General features: G+C 43.8%; 1 protein-coding gene across 1 annotated transcript in view; it reads right to left on the bottom strand.

Moving 5' to 3' along the window:
- The window catches only part of LOC142243841 (ethanolaminephosphotransferase 1-like), a 115963-nt gene extending 98209 nt beyond the window's left edge, over positions 1-17754 (bottom strand). The window contains exon 1 of the mRNA XM_075316045.1: positions 17698-17754. Within this exon, the coding sequence (XP_075172160.1) occupies positions 17698-17754 (57 nt within the window). The remainder of the gene's footprint in view (positions 1-17697) is intronic.
- Positions 17755-23457: the final 5703 nt, after the last annotated feature.

Below are 23457 nucleotides of genomic sequence, written 5' to 3'. Positions count from 1 at the left end.
CCATACGGCTGAAGGCTGGTATTCTCAGGATGGGGAGCTCCACGTTATGGGGAGCCCCGCAGCCTAAAAATATCAGCCAGCAGCCGCCCAGAATTGCCGCATCCATTAGATGCGATAGTTTCTGGTACTCTACCTGGCTCTTCCCGATTTGCCCTGGTGCATTGGCAAACGGGGTAATAAGGAGTTAATGGCAGCAACTCATAGCTGCCACTAAGTCTTAAGGCCCTGTCACACACAGAGATAAATTTGTGGCAGATCTGTGGTTGCAGTGAAATTGTGGACAATCAGTGCCAGGTTTGTGGCTGTATACAAATGGAACAATATGTCCATGATTTCACTGCAACCACAGATCTGCCAAAGATTTATCTCTGTGTGTGATGGGGCCTTTAGATTAATCATTGCAGGCGTCTATGAGACACCCCCAATGATTAACCTGTAATTTAAAGTTAAGCCACCGCTGGATCCTCCACCTGTGACAGCAAGTCACCCGAGTGACAGCGATGAAGTCACAGGTGAGTTGCGGTCTCGGGGGGAGGACTCCAGCTGGCCGCGGGTAGCCTGAGTGACAGCAGCGCTAATCGCACTGCTCACTTCCGTCACTCAGGGGATTAGCGGTCACCAGTGAGTCCTTCACAGGTGACCGCTAATCAGTACGCGACACACAGACAGAGCCGCGGTATGACAATGAAGTCGGGTGAAGTTCACCCGAGTTCATTCTTATCGCGCAACTCTGTCTGCTGTCAGCCGACATGTATCAACGACATTGTGCATCACACACGGAACATTTCACACGGACATTACACGTAGGCATACACAGCCATTCCACACGCACACATGGCTAGCATACGCCATCACACAGATGTTATACGTACCGGAGAAACGCCCATAAAAAACGGAACACGGACCCGAAAAACGGAGCGTGTAACACGTACGTTTTTTATGCAGAAGTGTGTTTTAGGCCTTAAAGAGGCAGAACGCCTAAACCCGGAAGTGTCTCTCAGCCAATGGCTCAGAAACACTGTGTTCTGAAGGCATCCTCCCATTAGGGAGGTGCCTAAGCAACATGTAAAGTCAGTTGTTACTATGTTTGCTATTCAGTACCTTGCCTTTTCATCCTTCCTGATTTCCATTAGCGTATACTGTATCCTTTATCCTGCTCCTGCAGCCCAGTACCTGCCTGTGTTCCTGAGGGTCCTATATACTCGCACCTGTGTTCCAGCACCAGCACTAGCCCTGTGAATCCATGTCTTTGTTCCTGTCCTGCCTATTCCAGCCATCTAGTTTGTTCCTGCAGTCCTGCAGACCCGACCTCGTTGTTTGAAACGCACGAACGACCGTTAACTATCGAAATTACTCACCTAATTGTTGATCGTTGACACGTCGTTCTAATCCCAATTATCGTTGCTGTTGCAGGATGCAGGTTGTTCGTCGTTCCTGCGGCAGCACACATCACTATTTGTGACACCGCAGGAACGAGGAACATCACCGTACCTGCGGCCGCCCGCAATGAGGAAGGAAGGAGGTGGGCGGGATGTTCCGCCCACTCATCTCCTCCCCTCCGCTTCTATTGGGGGGCCGCTTAGTGACGTCGCTTTACTGATGTGTAATGTCTTGTTATTTGTAAATATTGTAGATAATGGAGATTTTCCATATTAAATTTTACCGATACCTCCGCCCAGCTCAGAACTCTCCCCTCCTCCGTTTTCAGTAAATCACCCAACCATCGTATCCCCCTCTGCTTCCATCCTTGAAATAATTTGTTTTGAGACCCTTGAATAACATTTGGATCCTCCAACAACGGGGTACATTTTGACAGACAATAAAGGAGTCTATACAGTTTTCTCAGTGCCATGCCCCCACCGTGTCCTTTATTAAACAGCTCTGTTTCACATATGTTGGTATTATATCTAGCTTCATATGTAATACCGCCACCAAGTTAAAAGGGCTTGTTAGCTCCCTCTCCAGCTGAACGTTAGAAAAGAAGGTTGTCCCATTAATCCAGTCTTTTATATGTCTGGCAAGCGCCGCTAAGTTGTACAATCTAATCATGGGCATTTGGACCCCTCCATCTTTTTTCTGTAGACACAGCTTTGAGTAGGCTACTCTTGGTCTCTTTCCCTGCCATAAAAATTTTACAAACGCTTTTTGCAACTTGTTGATATCGGTGTATTTCAGTAGTAAAGCAATAGTTTGTAGAGGATAGAGCAAACGGGAGAAGCTGATCATCTTTATCAGATGTGCTCTGCCAAACAGGGACAGGGAAAGATTTTTCCACCTGTCTAGCTCTTTAGTTATTTTTTCAATTAGGTGTGGATAGTTAAGTCTATATAATGACATTGAGTCTCTGCCTATTTTAATTCCTAAATAAGTGATGTAATGGGGGGCTATGGCGACTTCTATTCCCTCACCTTGCCTATTTCCCAGGGGTGTCAAATATAGAATCTGACATTTACTGATGTTTATCCTGTAGCCCGAAAAGGAGCCAAAGTACGCCAGTTTGTCTATTACATTCTTCAGATGATTGTCTGGGTCTGACATAAATAAAAGCATATCGTCTGCAAAGCAGGTTAGTTTTATCTCACTATTCCCCACCTTGATTCCTGAGAAATCGTCGGATTTTAAGTATTGGGCTAGTGGTTCAAGGGCCAAGTCAAACAGAAGAGGGGACAGGGGGCACCACTGCCTAGTCCCCTTCTGTAGCTGAAAAGATTTTGACAGAAAGCCCATTGTCGAAATTCTAGCTTCAGGCGTAGCGTAAAGTGCCTGCATATAGTTCTGAAAAGTACCCATTATGCCAAATTTATCCAATACTAGCCCTAACCAATGCCAATTTACATTGTCAAAGGCCTTTCCGCATCTAAGGCCAACAACGCAGGGTTCCCCTTTATCAGGCCCGGTCTTTTTGTTCCATCTAGTACCGCCAACACTGTGCGAATGTTGAATACTGCTGACCTATGTCTAACGAACCCCACTTGATGTGGTCCTACTATCAATGGGAGGATCAATGCTAGCCGGTCTGCCAGGATTTTAGAGATTATTTTAATGTCTTGATTTATCAGCGATATGGGCCTGTATGACGAAGGGTCCGAGGGGTCTTTTCCTTGTTTGTGTATTACCTTTATATACGCCATATGGCCAGACTGTAGTAGAATTTTATCTTGGCGAGTGTAGTTGAAAACTTTTACTAAAGTGGGCATAACATCTTCCTGTAGTATTTTATAAAATTCCCCCATCATTCCATGGTGTTTTAAAGTATTCATCAAAGTCTTATCTAAAATATTGTTTGAATTTGGAAAATCAGAAGTTTGTTGTCATATACAGTACATTTAGAATCGCAGGCAGTCAGTTTATAACACAGGTTTTAAAAATTGACAATTCCTGGGAATATGCTGATGGCAGCTAAAATTTACACCGATAACAAGAAGACTTTTATAGCATTTTTATGCAGGCAGATAACTGATAAGATACACAGAATATAAATGTGACATTTCAATGAACAAACCGCAATGCACATGGTGTAATGGAAAAAGCAGAATAACCATTAAAGGAAAAGACAGATAGATAGATAGATAGATAGATAGATAGATAGATAGATAGATACAGTGCATTGAACACGTATTCATATACAGTTAGGTCCAGAAATATTTGGACAGTGACACAATTTTCGCGAGTTGGGCTCTGCATGCCACCACATTGGATTTGAAATGAAACCTCTACAACAGAATTCAAGTGCAGATTGTAACGTTTAATTTGAAGGTTTGAACAAAAATATCTGATAGAAATTGTAGGAATTGTACACATTTCTTTACAAACACTCCTCTTTTTAGGAGGTCAAAAGTAATTGGACAAATAAACCAAACCCAAACAAAATATTTTTATTTTCAATATTTTGTTGCGAATCCTTTGGAGGCAATCACTGCCTTAAGTCTGGAACCCATGGACATCACCAAACGCTGGGTTTCCTCCTTCTTAATGCTTTGCCGGGCCTTTACAGCCGCAGCCTTCAGGTCTTGCTTGTTTGTGGGTCTTTCCGTCTTAAGTCTGGATTTGAGCAAGTGAAATGCATGCTCAATTGGGTTAAGATCTGGTGATTGACTTGGCCATTGCAAAATGTTCCACTTTTTTGCACTCATGAACTCCTGGGTAGCTTTGGCTGTATGCTTGGGGTCATTGTCCATCTGTACTATGAAGCGCCATCCGATCAACTTTGTGGCATTTGGCTGAATCTGGGCTGAAAGTATATCCCGGTACACTTCAGAATTCATCCGGCTATTCTTGTCTGCTATGTCATCAATAAACACAAGTGACCCAGTGCCATTGAAAGCCATGCATGCCCATGCCATCACGTTGCCTCCACCATGTTTTACAGAGGATGTGGTGTGCCTTGGATCATGTGCCGTTCCCTTTCTTCTCCAAACTTTTTTCTTCCCATCATTCTGGTACAGGTTGATCTTTGTCTCATCTGTCCATAGAATACTTTTCCAGAACTGAGCTGGCATCATGAGGTGTTTTTCAGCAAATTTCATGGAGTCTTCTCTTTACTGTTGACTTAGAGACAGATACACCTACTTCCCTGAGAGTGTTCTGGACTTCAGTTGATGTTGTGAACGGGTTCTTCTCCACCAAAGAAAGTATGCGGCGATCATCCACCACTGTTGTCATCCGTGGACGCCCAGGGCCTTTTTGAGTTCCCAAGCTCACCAGTCAATTACTTTTTTCTCAGAATGTACCCGACTGTTAATTTTGCTACTCCAAGCATGTCTGCTATCTCTCTGATGGATTTTTTCTTTTTTTTCAGCCTCAGGATGTTCTGGTTCACCTCAATTGAGAGTTCCTTAGACCGCATGTTGTCTGGTCACAGCAACAGCTTCCAAATGCAAAACCACACACCTGTAATCAACCCCAGACCTTTTAACTACTTCATTGATTACAGGTTAACGAGGGAGACGCCTTCAGAGTTAATTGCAGCCCTTAGAGTCCCTTGTCCAATTACTTTTGGTCCCTTGAAAAAGAGGAGGCTATGCATTACAGAGCTATCATTCCTAAACCCTTTCTCCGATTTGTATGTGAAAACTCTCATATTGCAGCTGGGAGTGTGCACTTTCAGCCCATATTATATATATAATTGTATTTCTGAACATGTTTTTGTAAACAGCTAAAATAACAAAACTTGTGTCACTGTCCAAATATTTCTGGCCCTGACTGTATCCCGTAAACCTTTCCATATTTTTTTCACGTTACACCCACAAATGTAAATGTATTTTATTGGGATTTTATGTGATACACCAACACTAAGTAGCTAGTATTTGTGAAGTGTAAAGAAAATGTTACATGGTTTTCTAAAAATTTTAAAAATATAAATTTGAAAATTGTGACGTGCATTTGTATTCAACCCCCTTAGTCAATACTTTGTAGGACCACTTTTTGCTGCCATTACTGCTGCAAGTCTTCAACGGATTGTCTCTACCAGCTTTGCACATCTAGAGGCTTACATTTCTGCCCATCCTTCTTTGCAAAATAGATCAAGCTCAGTGAGATTGGATGGAGGTGTCTGTGAACAGCAATTTTCAAGTCTTACCACAGATTCTCAATGGGATTTAGGTCTGGACTGTGACTTGGCCATTACCACACATGAATATGCTTTGATCTAATCCATTCCATAGTAACTGTTTATGGTCATTGTCCTGTTAGAAGGTGAAGCTACGCCTCAGTTTCAACTCTTTTGCAGCCTTCAACTGGTTTACCTCCAGGATTGCCCTGCATTAAGCTACACACATCTATCCATCAATTCTCACCAGTATCCCTGTCCTTGCTGGGGAAAAGCCTCCCTACAGAATGATGCTGCCACCACCATGTTTGACAGTGGGGGTGGAGGTTTTAGGATGCTGTGCATTATTAATTTTTTGCCACACATAGCGCTTTGCATTTAGCCCTAAAAGTTCTACTTTGGTTTCATCTGTCCTGAACACCACCTTCTACATGCTAGCTGTGTACTGTACATGTTTTTTTTGCAACTTTTTCTTTTCACTATTCCATAAAGGCTTGATTTGTGGAGTATACAATTAATAGTTGTCCTGTGGACAGATTCTTCCACCTGACCTGTGTATCTCTGCACCTCCTACAGAGTAATCATGGTCCTTTTGGCTGCTTCTCTAATTAGTGCTCTCCTTGTATGGTATGTCAGTTTAGGTGGACGGCCATGTTTTAGTAGGTTTATAGTTGTGTCATACTCCTATTTTTGGATGATGGATTGAACAGTGCTCTGTGAAATGTTCAGAGCTTGATATATTTTTTTTATAACCTAACCCTGCTTTACTCTTCTCTACAACTTTATCCCTGACCTGTCTGGTGTGTTTCTTGGTTTTCATAATGCTGTTTGATCCCTAATGTTCATGAATATACATCTGAGGTCTTCACAGAACAGCTGTAGTGATACTGAAAATAAATTACACACAGGTGGACTCAATTTACTAATTAGGTGACTTATGGAGGTATTTAGCTACTCAGGATTTTATTTAGTGGTATGATACTAGTGGGCTGAAAACAAATGCGTGTAACAATTTTCAGATTTATATTTTTAAAATATTTGAAAAACCATGTATCCCTTATACTTCACAAATACTTTCTTATTTGTGTTAGTATATCACATAGAAGCTTACTAAAAATACATTCAAGATTGTTAGTGTAGCCTGAAAAAATGTGGGAAAGTTCATGGGTATGAATACTTTTTAAAGGCACTGTAGATACATAGTGATCTGCGTAGATAGTAAGATAGTAGATAAACTGATCTGAGCTACATAGTTATATTCTCACGTGATAGATTTTTTATAGATTTGTTTCTGATTATTCCATATATTTTGGATTTGATGAAATACCATACCTTAACGTCCACCCAAACACACTTGCCTGAATGCGCTCTTTTAAGCGAGGTCAGTCAACTATGTATTGTGAAGGGGACTTTCCATCTCTACCCTAATATTTTGTTGATTTTCAATGCCAATTTTTTTTGTTTTCTTAGCAGTGAAGCTGCTTTGAGAGGCAGTGGCGTAACTAGAGTTGGATGGGCCCCGGTGCAAAGTTCAGACCTGGCCCCCCGCCTCCACATACACCGACACTTGGGGTAGGGGATAATGACAGTAACACTCTGGGTACAGGATAATGACGCTGACACTTGGCTCTTACCCACAGCACCCTGAAATCCCTCTATCAACACCCAGCTTTCCTATGTTCTGATATTTATCTTGTCCTCAGCACCCAGCTTTCCCATATCAGAGCATGAGAAAGCTGGGTGCTGAGAGATGTACAGCAGAGCATGGGAAAGCTGGGTGTTGAGGGAAAGAGCCTTTTCCCCTCAGCACAAAACGTTCCCATCCCCTGCTTGTATCTTTGTCCCCCCTTGTATATAGTTCTCAAAATACTATAATGGCCCTTACATAGCCTTCCAAATAGTATAAAGGGTCCCACATAACCCTTCATATTAGAATGCAGCTCCATAGTCCTCCATGTATTATAATGCATTTCCCATAGTTCTCCATGTATTATAATTCACCCCATAGTTCTCCATATATTATACCGCACCACATAATCCTCCTTATATTATAACGCAACCCCATAAAACTTCAGATTGTATTATGCAGCCCAATACTTCTCCATGTATAATGCACCCCATTATTCCATGTAAAAGGTGTCCTTCATTTTGTATTATGCAGCCCCATACACCTCCATGTATAATGCAGCCCCATAGACCTCTATGTATAATACACCCCTATAGTCCATGTATAAGGTGTCCTTCATGTTTATTATGCAGCCCCCCCAGGCCTCCATATATAATAATGCAGCCAGCCTCTCCAGGTCTCCATGTATAATATACCAACTAGCCTCTCCAGGCCTCCATGTATAATATAGCAGCCAGCCTCTCCAGGCCTCCATGTATAATATAGCAGCCAGCCTCTCCAGGCCTCCATATATATTAATGCAGCCAGCCTCCCCAGGCCTCCATATATAATACTGCAGCCAGCCTCTCCAGGCCTCCATGTATAATAATGCAGCCAGCCTCTCCAGGCCTCCATGTATAATATACCAACTAGCCTGTCCAGGCCTCCATGTATAATATAGCAACCAGCCTCTCCAGGCCTCCATGTATACTAATGCAGCCAGCCTCTCCAGGCCTCCATGTATACTAATGCAGCCAGCCTCTCCAGGCCTCCATGTATACTAATGCAGCTAGCCTCTCCAGGCCTCTATGTATACTAATACAGCCAGCCTCTCCAGGCCTCCATGTATAATGCAGCTTCCCCAGGCCTCTGGCCACCGTGTATTCACTAATTTATGTAAAAAAAAAAAACCAAGTACTCACCCTCTCTCTTCCTGCTCTGTCTTCACGTCTCCTCATTCCACTGCTGCTGTCCTAACTGCTCTCCTCATTCCCCAGCCACTGCTCTGTCCTCACTGCTCCCCTCATTCCCCAGCCGCTGCTCTGTCCTCACTGCTCCCCTCATTTCCCAGCCGGTGCTCTGTCCTCACTGCTCCTCTCATTCCCCAGCCGCTGCTCTGTCCTCACTGCTCTCCTTATTCCCCAGCCGCTGCTCTATCCTCACTGCTCTCCTCATTCCCCAGCCGCTGCTCTGTCCTCACTGCTCCCCTCATTCCCCAGCCGCTGCTCTGTCCTCACTGCTCCCCTCATTCCCCAGCCGCTGCTCTGTCCTCACTGCTCCCCTCATTCCCCAGCCGCTGCTCTGTCCTCACTGCTCCCCTCATTCCCCAGCCGCTGCTCTGTCCTCACTGCTCTCCTCATTCCCCAGCCGCTGCTCTGTCCTTACTGCTCCTGTGATGCCCTGGACTAGTCAGGTCGTCCCAGGTAGTCCCATGCCCACACACACCCTCCCTAAAAAGGTGACAGCAGCCAAACTACAAAACCTTGTCACCACCCTCCAGTTTTAATGTCCACACCAGGGGGTGGAGCCAGGCGGTTGGCTCCGCCCACCGAGGAGTTCACAGGCCTGGAGGCGAGAAAACAGTAGTTCTAGAGAGTAGTTCTAGTTGAGGAGGAGAGAAGTCAAGTTCAAGGGCAGACCTGTGACCAGGCCTGCCAATAGTCTACTCAGGTGTCTGGGTTGGAGCCCAGTCACCTCTGGCAAGGAGGCAGATGGTGGTGGCCGCCTGCAGGAGCTGGGATTACAGCCGGTGGAACCATAGAGATCGGGGTCGGGCGGTGGCCCGCCGGTACCGAACCGGGGAACCGATTGGAAACCGGAGCACCAGGAGGGGTACTCAGACCCAGCACGAAGCCCAGAACCAACAGGGCTGAGTCAAATCAACTGATTGAGGACTGGACTTAAGGACCTTTCCCACACAAGACCCGACTGAAGACAACAGCCCAACCATTAGGGTAAAGCCACCACCAGGGCATAGAGACCCAAAGGGCCAGCGTCTGCGGGCAAACAGGGCTCTCCCGACACCCAGCAAGCCGGGGAGCGGACTACCATTGCTTAGGCATAGGAGTCATAACATTCACATTAAGGAGGTGCAGGAGAAAGGCGGAAACCACCAACCTGTTAAGACAGAAGCTTCAGCCGGCTGCGGGCCCCGTTTATCATCCCGTTTGGTCATAGTGAGTACACTAGTGCCTTCGGGCCGCGCACCGCGCCATACCGCACCAGCACGCACCCATCCCCACGCCTCAGCACCTCCCTCGGGCCCCCGGGACCATCATTCCCCTACCCATGGAGGGGTCAACACCAAGCTGCGCAACACCGTCCCCAGGAGGCCTAGTCAACGGCAGCGGTGGTGTCCATCCATTCACCACAACCCGTGGGTGGCGTCACGAACTTAAATCCCCTACAAACCACCGCGGCTCCGGCCGTGGAACTCCCCACCGAAGTCCCTGCGTGTAGCGCCAACAACCCCCCCTTACGGAGCGAAGTGCGCCTTGAAGTTATTGTTAGCGGCGTCACACTCCCCTCACTCCCATATCCCCGTCGCTGCTTTGTCCTCACTGCTCCCCTCATTCACCATCCGCTGCTCTGTCCTCACTGCTCCCCTCATCCACCGCTGCTCGTCCTCCCCCTCCTCGTTCTCCCGGTGCTCCGGTCGGCGTCCTCCCGTCCTGCGCTCTGTGCACTCTGAGCACAGCAGTCGCACAGGTGTGACGTCACCGTGCAGGCACGGTGGGGGGTGGGAAGGGATCATGATGATGCATAGAGTACCACTGGCAGCTCTATGCTTCAACATTACTGTGTGCTGTGACAGGGGAGGGTGCCCCGGTGCCGCCGCTGACTCCAGGCAAGGGGACCCGGTGTCGGCGGCAGCAGTGGGTCATACAGCGGCCGTGTGTTCTGTGACAGATCAGCGCAGCTCCTCACTCACTGACAGCAGCTGGCTGCTGAACTGCCGGGAGGCCGCAGGGCCCCTAAGCTCCCGGGCTCCGTCGCAATGGCGATTGCTGCGACCGCGGTAGTTACGCCCCTGTTGAGAGGTATAAGCTTACTCTCATATCACCATTGAAAACAAATAAATAATCGGATGAGCTGAACTTTCTCATGCATGGGAGGAGTCAAGAAAGATAGCTGTTGACCTAAAGAGTGTTTGTCCAACAGGTATCCAGAGGTTAAAGGCACCTTAAGATGTGTAATGTGAAATTATGCATTTTTGTAATAACCCCAGTACTCGGAATTCTTGCATTTTGATTTTACAGTAGAAGTCCCAGAGAGGGGTCATTTAACATTTCTACCTTTGGAACCCATAGAGCTCGAAATTCCTGGGACTTCTAGTGTCAAAGCGTTATTCCTGGTATTGAGCAGGACAGGTGTTAACTGTCTGATCAGTGGGGGTCTAACCAAACATCCCAAGAACAGGAAAAGCTCCATTTAAATGAAGAGGCTGCCAGTCCAACATTCATTGTTTATGGTACTGCTGAAAAAACTGAGCGGTGAACTGGAACATTTCCAGTAGTCCAATAGAGAATGAATAAAGCATTGAAAAGCCGCTGCTCTATTCTGATGGGGAATTTCAAAGTCTCCCTCTACGGATTGTGTCGGTACTATCGGTCAGAATCTCACTGAAGAGAACAGCATCACCTATACAGTAAATTGTTATATTTCTCTGTTAAGAATAACTGAAGTGAAGGTTGGGGAACCGAGTGAAGTGCAGGTATTGCAGACAATAAATATGGCAAAATGAGGCAGAAATAAGGTCATCTGCAGTCAATTTACATTTGTGCTTGTATAAAGGAAGACTCCCTATAGGCTTTACCAAACTTTTTTAATCCTATAGAAACAAATAATTAGCAATCTGCTGAAGTGATTTCCCATTTCCCAAAAATGACTATTAAATCTAGTCTTCTTTTATGATATTCAACATGAATAGATTTAAATAACGTTTATTATATTATATGTGAACTTGCAACAGAATCCAGCTGGTAAGTGCAGAAGCAGGCCACTTGAAGAAATAAGATCTAAATTTGGTTAATTAATAATAAGCCCCTTTCACCTAGATCACTAACACACTGGCACTAGTTAGGTGCAAAACAAACTCCTCTCTGAAAAACTTAAGACGCTGAGAGATACTATGTTAACAATATACAATGTGTGATCATAAAGTAGAGTTTGGTAACTCCTTATCTGCTCAAAACCGGAAGTTGTTCTCAAACCAACTTTTTTTAGATTTGGTTCACAGGAAAAAAAAGAGGTAAAACTGAATCCAAACTGCTTAGGCAAAAACACTTTGAAAAACCTAAGACACTGAGACATGCCATGTTGACAATACACGATGGTGATCGGGAAGTACAGTTTGGTAACATTAACTCCTTATCTGTTCAAAACCAGAAGTTGTTCCCAAACCAACTTTTTCTTAGAGATGTTTCACAGAAAAAAAGGCAAAACCGCACCCAAAAAACACTTTTGGAGAATAGACATTTTTTATTTAGATTTCCACGGAAGCACTGACTGATTGGCAAGATGTAATTTAAGAATGTTACATTTTTGTATCATCACAGTAACATTTCAGCATTGGATTGTGGTTTTGAGAGGATTAAAAAGGCGTGGAAAACATATTGTACTCCTCTGGGTAGTTTCATACATGTCCTATGTTTGAAAAATTCTACTGCAAAGCCAGAAATTGACCCAGAAGAAAGAAGAAGTAGAAATGCTTCCATTAGACTACCCATTCCTTTTGAATTCAACAATGGCTTTGACCACAAAAATTGAATGAAAAATGTACGTGAAGCCATCCTTAACCCCTTATCGACCCATGACGTACTGGGTACGTCATGGATCGTGTGCCGGTAAGCCCCGCCCCCTGCCGCCGGCAGGCGGCCGCGATCCGCGCACATATCAGCTGTTATCAACAGCTGACATGTGTGCCTGCTAGCCGCGGGTGGAATCGCTTCCACCCGCGGCCATTAACCCCTTACATTTCGCTGCCAAAATCTGGCAGCGATATGTATATGGGCGCCGCCATGACAGTCACTTACCCCGCCCCCGCCGGAAGTCACGTGACATGATCACGTGACTTTCGGTGGTTGCCATGGTAGCACAGGGTCATGTGATGACGCCTGTAGCTAACATGACTCACTTCCTCTCAATGCCGGAATACAGCCGGCATTGAAAGTAAAGCAGCAAATCTGCAGTTCTCAGCTCTGTAGCTGAGATCTGCAGATAGTGCAGAGCGATCGGATTGCTGATCGCTATAGCCCCCTAGGGGGACTAGTAAAATAAAAAAAAAAGTAAAAAAAAAAGTTTTAAAAAAATTAAAAAAAATAAAAAAAACCTAAAAGTTCAAATCACCCCCCTTTCACCCCATTGAAAATTAAAGGGTTAAAAAAATACAAAATACACACATATTTGGTATCGCCACGTTCAGAAATGCACGATCTATCAAAATATAAAATCAATGAATCTGATCAGTAAACGGCGTAGCGGCAAAAAAATTCCAAATGCCAAAATTACGTTTTTTGGTCGCCGTAAATTTTGCGCAAAATGCAATAACAGGCGATCAAAACGTAGCATCTGCGCAAAAATGGTACCGTTAAAAACGTCAGGTCGAGACGCAAAAAATAAGCCATCACTGAGCCTCAGATCCTGAAAAATGAGAACGCTACGGGTTTTGGAAAATGGCGCAAAACGTGCGCCACGTTTTTTGGACAAGCTTGTTTATTTTTTTAACCTCTTAGATACAAGTAAACCTATACATGTTTGGTATCTACAAACTCGCACTGACCTGAGGCATCACATAGATACATCAGTTTTACCATATAGTGAACACAGTGAATAAAATATCCCAAAAACTATTGTACGATCACACTTTTTTTGCAATTTTTCCGCACTTGGAATTTGTTTGCCGTTTTCCAGTACACTATATGGTAAAACTTATGGTTTCATTTAAAAGTACAACTCGTCCCGCAAAAAACAAGCCCTCATATGGCAAGATTGATGGAAAAATAAAAAAGTTACGCCTCTCGGAAGAAGGGGAGCAAAAAACAAAAACGTAAAAACGGAAAAGCTGAAGGGGTTAAAGAGAACCAATTACCAGGATTTTCGTATATAAGCTAAAGCCAGTGCTATACTCGCACTATCAGGCTGATTCTCTGCATACCATTAGTGGTCAGCTTAGATGTTTAGGTTTTGAAATCCAAGAAAGTAAAGTTTATAACATTAGCTGCTTGTTGAGTGACAGCAGCTGAGGATCAGATAATATTTGGGGGGGAATTTATAATTATCCCCTTCACTTGTCAGAATTAGCATAAGTATTATACAATCGACCTAGCAGGACCTGTGGTGAAGTCATACCCATGTGACCAGAAGGGGCGGGGCCTAAGCCAACAAAGTTGGATACCAGATCACATGGGTATGATCTCACACAGGTCCTGCTAGGTCAATTATGTAATACTTATGCTAAAACTAACAGAGGGAGGGAATAACTATGAATACCCTCCCAGATATTATCTGCTCCTCAGCTGTTGTCACTCAACAAGCAGCTACTTTTATAAACGTCACTTTCTTGGATTTCAAAACCTAAACATCCGAGTTGACCACTAAAGGTACGTAGAGAACCAGCCTAATAGTGCCAGTATAGCACTGGCTTTAGGTTATATATGAGAATCCTGGTGATTGGTTCCCTTTAATAATACAGAATTAGTTTCAATAAACACAGTATTTTGTCCAATGACAGTAAATATCATAACATAACAATCATTATCACTTGATTAATCCTCTATTATTCAAATGCCCCTTGCTGGTCTCTACTTCTCTGCACCACTCATGTGCCGACCACCCACGTGACCACCACAGTTAATTACTGGCCTTAGCGGGAATCTTGAGGTGGACAACATGATGGCTACAAAGTATAGTCAAAGAGTCCAGTAGGGAGAAGGAGCTGCAATGCTGGCGCAACAAATGATTAAACAGCTGAGTAATATTAGTACTGTTCATCTGATACTAGTTTCCATAGTAGTGCCACATGGTTATACTTCTGACCTCAATGGATCAGTAAGGCAAAAGACTAGTAATATCATGTGTTATACACAAGGTTTGCAGGCAGATACTATACCATTGGTAGGACCTAGGACCACTCAACAATTCAGAATATGTCTCTATAGTCAATAATATCATCCGACATGAATATGTATATACAAAATGAAGTGCACTACTGAAATGGGAAAATCTGTGGGAGCACTGGCTGGACTCCCCAAGTATTGCACCGATATCACTTTCCATTTCCAGGATATTTACTCTGAACTAACCAGGTTGCTATCTGATGCATACAGTCTCTGGCCCATGGCTCTTCTCTTTTTTACTTTTGTTAATAAACGACACACTGTCACAATGTGACTGTAGGAACGTGAGGGACAGAGGCTCCTATGCTGCCCCTCATGCTAGGTTTCCCTACACTATCCCTAACCTGAGGGTTAACTCTAATAATGGAGATGCCTGAGTTCTGTGCCTGGCTATGCTCTTGACCAGAACTAATTTGATTCCCCCTCCCACCAGGGAAGGAAGGGGCGGTAGTGAGATGGAAACACAGATAAAGACAGACAAGGAAAAAACAAAACTCTGACACGCTGCATACTCACAAAAAAACAATGAGAGATTCATGAGAAAAGTAAGAGTAGGAAGGTAGCAACAAAAAGAATACTAGCCTTAACTACACAATAGCACACAGCAACAAGTACTACAACCACCAGTTAGTCTGGATCACAACACCACACCAGACCAGCTTAGATAAACTATAACTGGCATATAAGGGAGGATCTATCCAGTATATATAGGGAGCAGATATGATTGGCTCCCCCACAACATGTGATCAAAGGAGACTCCCAAGCAGACCAGCAGAGATTATCTCTTGCAAGCATGTGTATGAACTACCAATCTGTTGGTCGACACCCGAGTCTGTCTGCGCTGATCACAGACATCAAAGACATTAGCAAGCGGAGTATCAGACTCTGTAGACTGAACAAATCCTGACGCCGCCATGACAGTCGGCGATGTTTGTTAAAACCTCTGGGTGACACACACATTTTGTAGAAAAAAATGGTAATTTTATAACATTCGTTTAACAATTTCATAAACATTTATTCTCAGCATGGACAGTGACACTCTTATGACTGACCATTGGAAACGCCTCAATTGTCAAGGACAAAATACTTATTTAAAGCTTGGAAAATTGATAGGCTATATACTGAAAGACTGATGATGCATTTTGTTGATGTTTTGATGGACAGTGAGGAGAGGGTGAAGGGAGGTATTTTATTCTGCTATTTTTTTGTTACCAACTTTATTTTTAAGCATTTAATGTCTTCAGCCATATTTACATTAATCCAGGAAAACCTCTTTAAAATGCATTAAAAATGATAACAGAAATGTCTGTCATTTTTGGGAAAACATTTTTACTGGAATCTTTCTTAATTATGTCATTTTATACATGTTTTTAATTTTTTAATTATGGTTTTTAAGCTTCTTATAGTCCATGAAGCACAATGCTACAGATATTCCATATTGATGCCATACAAAGCTTGAAATTCTAAAGAGATGTCCTCAAAAGAAAATGCTGTGCACAGAAACATTCATATGTATGGTACCTATAAAATGATAAAATCTATGACTGCAGTGGTCCTCGCTTTGAAAAATAAGAAAAATGAACCTAAATGCTGGTTATAACTTCACCTGAATAAGAATTAATAACTTTAATTTTTAAAGGATTTGACAGTAAAGAAATAATTTTCATTTTTTGTTTACCTCGCCAAACATCTGGCAGAAAAGTAGCTCTTGGGAAGGTGTCCCATTAAAGCAGCCTATGGATGCACTGCAAATGAGAACAGCCTAAGGTCTTCAAAACGGCATCAAAATATGCAAAAGTATTAGATGCAGATTTTGTCATGACTTTGCTTTGGAACTGGCTGAAGAGTTCAACATTTGTTTTGAGTTGAATCCTTTTCAAAATGTAGAAAAAAAATCTTAACACTAAAGATTTTAAAATCTGCATCTTGCCCTCAAAGCAACACAAATTAAAAAAAAAATGTGTGGAGTATTGTAAGGCCTTGTTCACATTGAATTCTAATCCCAGTTTAGGACTTTGTCAGGGGCTTCTATCTACGTGGTAGAAAAATGAAATCCAGACATTCCCCGACAAAGCTATTGAGTTCAATAAAGGAAGCATAGTCCAAAGCATGAAAGTTTGGGCACCTTTTGACCTCATATTCAGCGTTGTCTTTTAGCTGGATACAATATCATAGTAGACCAGGGGTCCTCAACTTGTGGCTAGGGAACCACATGTGGCTCGTTGGCCCAGGAAATGTGAGTCACGGCTGTTTTACAGCTTGGTGGATAAGCCTCAGGTCCAGGAGACAACTATGAAGAGCAGGTCTCCAGATGGTGACTTTTGTGAGTAGCCCCACATAAGAGAGCAGATCTGAATGGGGGTAAGATAGATCTTGGTATATTTGGTCTTGGTATATCGCCCCAATATGATTTATGCGGAAAAGCTTTGGCTGTCATTATTCCGGTAATGGGTGCCCTGGGATTCACTACTGTGAGGGGGCAGAAGCTGGATGTGGCTTGCAACCCTCTCTCACAGCTGAATGTTTCTTGCGACCTTCTTTCAGGGATGAAAGTGGCTCTCAAAGTCAGAATAGTTGGGGACCTCTGTAGTAGACTATGGAGCTGAATAGAGTCATGTGTTAACCTGGCCATACAGGTGAGCTGAAAGTAAACAGATACTACTACACTACCCCCCCTCCCCTACAGTTTTTGTCCATTCAGAAAAAGTAAAATCACAAATCCAATTATTTTTATATTAACATAGAGGATTAATAATAAACTTGCACTTGTATGTGGGATAAAATAATAAAATAAAGGATCACCATGCCCTCTGCTTGTTGTGCCCAGTCTGCATTGTTCCTGCCCCTAACAGGCCAGCTGGCCTTAGGTCTATAGATGTAACCAATTCTATTTTACTTTACATCTTTCAATTGAAATGTGACAATATTGTACTTTTTACTTAAAACTTAATCAAACCTGTGACATAGAAGTAATTTGCAATCATAGAACATAATAAACATAGAATACATAGGAATTCTCATCATATCTTAATAGTAAAGCAAAATCCATTATCACGATCCTAAAAGACGATTGAAATGTGTAAATTATCTCATAAATTAGATTGATACAAATACGTGAATTTAAAAATATATATATATTTTCTTACCTTGTACTTGTCAAAACCAGCGAGTTGATCTGAGCTGATATACTGGTAACTAAACATGATTGTTGGTTACGCAGCTCCTATTCAACTTTTTTCCTCCCCACAATACCTGGTCTGTATGTTTTCCCCCAGGCAGCAGGATACAGGTCCTGTGGTTAAGCAGCAGGTTCAGAAAGAACAGCAGACTGTGTTCGTCAGTCTATGTCCTGCTATCTTATCTCTGAAGAACACAGTTCTTGATGTCACTAGTCAGGAAGGCAGGTATATAAGAAGTAAAGGTATCACCTTGCTTGTATGGATGACAAAGTGTAACTTAGGGAAAACTGAACAGTATGAAACAACCACATAAATGAATAACACAAGAATATGATTTATAGTCACTAGGGATGCATTTATATTAAGTGGAAATATCTTGTAGCATGTAGTCATTCACATTAACAGTCAATGAATGCTACCGCAGAAAAAATAACATAAAAAATGATAAAAAACCCATAAAAAAGCAATAAAGTCAAACTATAGACGCTAAAAATGTTATTTAGAAACTTGATCGGAAGAAGAAGCTCTAGTGACAGACACTATTATTTTAGGAATCCTTAAGGTCCCATTCACATGGGATTTTTTTCTTAATTTCTATCACGTGAGCAGACAGCACATAGATGTATTGGCTGTGTTCACATGTTGCAGACATTATTTTTTTTCTTTTATAAGCTCACTTATGCATTGTTTTAACAAGATTTTCCACAAATGTTTAAACACAGCCTTAGAATTACGAGTACAGAGCTTGTGCTAAAATTACTGTAGGCAGCGCTTTTAGTAATGGGCAGAAACAATGACCTGGATATGTGAAGACAGCTAAAATATTAGTTTAGAAGATTACTGTCTGTGGTTCTTTTCTGCGTGATGGCCCTTTAAGAATTGTTTAGAAGCTGGCCTATGGACTTCAGCCTTTGCAAATCAGAACTATTGCAGGGCTGTTATCACTAAATGCACAGGGAACACATAGCACCACATTCACCCCTTCCTTGCCATGAATGAGCAGATTCCTGAACATTGACTTCACAGGTTTGGTTCCCACATGGGGAAGCCAGTAAAAAAGTGAAGCAGTTCACAAACTTAGGACTGTCCTAGAATAGTTCCCTTTATGATTCTGCATCAACTTTGTATTAGTAATTCAACTAAGAAGGTAAGAATGAACAGAAAAATTGCAAACGTGTGCTGTCAATTCACTGCCAGATCATAGCAAAAACAAAAAAAAAAGGAATTTCCTAAAGATTAGGGTGGGCCCAGGGAGGGTTCTTTGTAGCACTTTGTTGCCATGTTGAGAATTTGATGCGTTTTTGCTGTTTTATTCACCTATCTTGTAAATTGTGTTTTTAATTGCCTTTTTGTCTCTTTTTGGTACGTCATGTTTTAAATAAAGCTGCTTTGTTTTTTACACTCTCTGGTATTTGGCTTTGATAAAACTTTATTGATAAAATGAATGTGATCCGCACATGATAGTAAATGCATTTCCACATATGAAACACACTAAAACACACACATCTTTTAGCGGATTTAATTCTATGAGGAAATCTGCCAAAATAAATTGACATATTGTTGATATGGAACACAGACTGCAGATCAGGAAGAGAAAGCACAGTGGGCAGGAGATTTCTATGTATCTCATGTACTTTGATGCAACTGTAAGGCCATATGCATGTCACAGGGTGTGATGGAATCACTAGGAGTAGGGGAGCCTAAACTGGCCCAAAGGCTAGGGGAAGCCTGGCCTGATCCCAAAGATACGTCTGAAGGTGATGATGTTTGGGTCGCCTTCCTAACCCTAGCTCCTGAACAACCCTGGTCTAGTGGCCCCCATTCCTCCACCCAGGAGTGGGCCGGGAGAGGAGTGGTTAATCCCACACAAATAAACAGATGGTTAAAAAACAATCTCAGGCTATGTGCGCACGTTGCGCAAATACATGGAGTTACGCTGCGCTTTGTAGCGCAGCGTAACTGCATGCATCCTGCGTCCCCTGCACAGTCTATGGAGATTGTGCAGGGGCCGTGCGCACGTGGCGCTTTAGAGCACAGCGCTTCGGCTACTGCCGAAGCGCTGCGTAAAAATAAGTGACATGTCACTTCTTTCCTGCGCTTTGCCGGCAGCTCCTGCTCTGTCTATGGGAGGAGCTGCAGGCAGAGCGCATGGAATCGGCTTCACTACGGACATTTTCTGCAGCGATTAGAAGCGCACATGTGCTCTTCAGATCGCTGCAGAAATTTCTGCAGTGAACTGTACGCAACGTGCGCACATAGCCTCAAAGTCACAGCAATCACTCATAGAGGTATAGACAATACATGCACAGGTGGAAACTAAAGAAAGTGAGGAAATACTCAGACAAGAGTATTTCCACAACACACCAAACAACAGACAGACGTTCCCCAGCAAATGGATATCAAAGCACAAGGACCAGGATCGCATAAAGCTATCATCGCCATTGATATTATAAAAATGTCAGCAAAGAGCTCAGTAAGTGACACATCGCTGGAATCAGGGTCTCTGTCTCTATATTATGTTGCTCTCAGATGGGGGAGCAAAAACTTGGTGACAGATTCCCTTTAACTTAAATCCACGCTACAAGTGCTGTCTGCTGAGCTGACTGTGCACAATGTGACAGCTTGCCTTTGAGGTGCAGTTCTTTGAGCCAATGTCAAAAGTGAAATTAGTATATATAAAGAAAGAACTTATCATCTTTCCTGTCAGATTCACTTCTGATTGAGGCACCCCCATGATCAGCTGCAGCCAGATGTATTCAGTGAACTAATCTTAACAGCACTGCTCCATTCACTGTGTACTGGCCATTCTTGGGTATTGCAGCTCAGCTGCCTGGTACTCTCACACTATGTCAGGTGTCACACTTGCTAGTGAATCGCGCAAGACTCAAGCCGCATAGCCTGCCACTCTCTGGACAGGAGTGTGCAGCTGCATGTATTTCTATGTGTGGCACCCCTGGGCTTCAGGCGTCACAGGGTATTACACCACTTTTAAGGGGTAATATCTATCTCGGGTCAGGAAAGGGTTAACTGCCGGTGCCTTAACAAAACCACACATATATAACAGTAAGGTGCAAGACACCTTGCCACCAGACAGCCAGCTTACCAGACACAGTTCCTTTAGCACCCAGCCTGCTGTCATTACAGGCACTATCACTTATTTACCCTGGTCTCCTATGACTCACCTCTGCCTCCTCTGGTATCTGCTAGTCTAAGCCCATATTCTGCCAAGCACCTATACTTGCATTTATCTGCCTCATAATATACATGCCTTGATAAATGGCTCAAATGTGAGCCGAAACGTTGGCATTTTTGGTTGTCTCCTTTTGCAGAATATGAAAATAAAATATTCTTCAATATCATATTGACATCTTTTTCCTGAGTGTGCCAGAAATATCAGTATTAATGTTAAAAAAAAAAATTCTGAGCACCAACATATTACATGTTTGTAGCAGAGCTTTTCACTTCATACCGACTATCCAGGATCGGTTGGAGCCCATCGTGGCAGAGATCGGTACTCTGGGCAAGCACCTGAACTACTTGTGAGTAAAAGACCTGGAACCGCAGCCTCTGCCTCTGCCTCTCCTTTGCCGGCACCATTGCTCAGCGCTGCAGTGCTAACGGGGACTACCAACGGCGTCCTCTGTCATCATCCCTGGGGTAATCCTGCTCCGCCTGGGGGGTGCGACACTATCCTAGCTGCAACTTTCACCATCAGCCCCGGAGAGCAGCATCCGCAGTGGCGGCCCATCCCTGGCCGTGTATCACAGGTGGCGTCACGATCATAAAAGACTTTCCTAACCATCACTACCACCCCCATCCTCCATCCTGCCTCCCGTCCACCACCTTCCCTCTCTTCTGTACGTCTCGGGGTCACGAAAGCGGGCCAGGCCAGCCCGTGATGACACAGAGGATCTGCACCCCTGACCCGACGATGAGTTACATTTAGCGTCACAAACAGGATATTCGTGCCTGCAACAACCGGGTACTGTGCGTCTATTGAACTTTCTGTTTATGGACTGTGTGTGGCGTATTAGCAAAATCAGTAGACGCCATTGTTCACAGGAGGCGTGTCTTTGTGGGAGAAGCCCAGACAAGTGCACGAAAAAGAGCCCACTGCCAGGAAAATTACCAGGAAACCCCGTGTCTCCATGCAAGAGCGGGAACTGTTTTCTAGGATAGACTGTACAGCTTATTTGAACTTCAACTCCAGATTTTGCAACTGAGTAAAGGCATGGCTATTCTGATCAAGGTAATGCAGACCGAACCAGAGACCCAGCAACTGGTGAGCATGAAACTGGCTTCCAGTGCTAATGACCTTCCCTGGCGACGACGTGGCAAAGACCCATTGTACCAAGTTCCTGCCCAGTTTACTGCTGACGGGCAGCCCATCTGTCGCCATTGTGGTAAAGCGGGACATTTTGCAAGGGGCTGTCCCTTGAGTGTCCAGAACCAGGGGGCCGGGACCAGTTTCCTGGTACAGCCATCTCCACCAGAGGCATCAGTAAAGAAAGAGTGATAGTAAATGTTTTTTTTTGCATAAGACAAAGTTAATGTTGATTTACTATGCTGCACTTTGAAAATTGATATGACCTGTTGATCTGTCTGAAAAAGTTTAAATGTTTGAAATGTATTATTTGCTTTGTCTCTCAAAAAGGGAAGAAATGTTGTTTGGTTAAATGCATAACAAAATGCGGTGATTCCTGGAAAATGTTGCAGCCCCGGAGTGCTGCCATTTGCCACCGGGGAGTGTGGCGCCCCTTTTAAGGGGTAATATCTATCCCGGGTCAGGAGGGGGTTAACTGCCGGTGCCTTCACAAAACCACACATATACAACAGTAAGGTGCTTTCCCACAGGGGGTTGGACTAGCGCAGACAGGGTGGTTAGCCATCACACTTGAGCAGACCTTCCCGGGCGGCCCATCCACAGGTGGCGTCACGATCATAAAAGACTTTCCTAACCGTCACTACCACCTCCATCCTCCATCCTGCCTCCCGTCCACCGACTTCCCTCCCTTCTGTACATCTCGGGGTCACGAAACCGGGCCAGGCCAGCTCGTGACGACACAGAGGATCTGCACCCTTGGCCTGGCGACGAGTCGGGTGAAAACCCCAGGGTGTTACATATACAGCTGCATGCTCCTGTCAAGAGAGTGTGCGACTGTGCCAGGTGATGCAACTCGATTCTCGCGCACGTCACTCACAGTGTAACACCAGCCTAATGGATTATTATATATTCCATCATGGATGGATTATGCAAATGACACTTGGCTCAAACTCTGCTCCGAGTTTGAGTCAAGTGTCATTTTACTATGATCAGACTCTCTTACATGCAAGAATCAGAGCACAGGTGAGGAGAAGATATAGAACTTTATTTCTCCATCTTCTCCATAGTCCTTGGTGGCGCATATCGGACTGAAGATTTATGACATCCAAGTGAAGTCCGATGTTTTGCACGCACCCATAGACCTGAATGGGTGTGTGCCATCCAATATACACTGCCAATTGCAACATGCAACAATCTTTTTCTCATGCCGGATCAGTATGAGCATAAATAGAACTGGTCCGCACTGCTCCATAGTATAATGTTGAAACGAGTGCGATCTGATAAAACATTGGATAGCACTTGTATTAGTTATACGTTAGTGTGAGTGAACCCTAAAGTTAAGTGAATATGAATTGTGCCGCCCAGCTCCATTCACTGTTTACAGAGTGAGTTGGGGCAGTATT

This window comes from Anomaloglossus baeobatrachus, chromosome 6 (assembly GCF_048569485.1).
Source record: "Anomaloglossus baeobatrachus isolate aAnoBae1 chromosome 6, aAnoBae1.hap1, whole genome shotgun sequence".
Lineage (NCBI taxonomy): Eukaryota > Metazoa > Chordata > Amphibia > Anura > Aromobatidae > Anomaloglossus > Anomaloglossus baeobatrachus.
The sequence above is the reverse complement of the archived record's forward strand: the minus strand, read 5'-3'. Positions and strand labels throughout refer to the sequence as shown.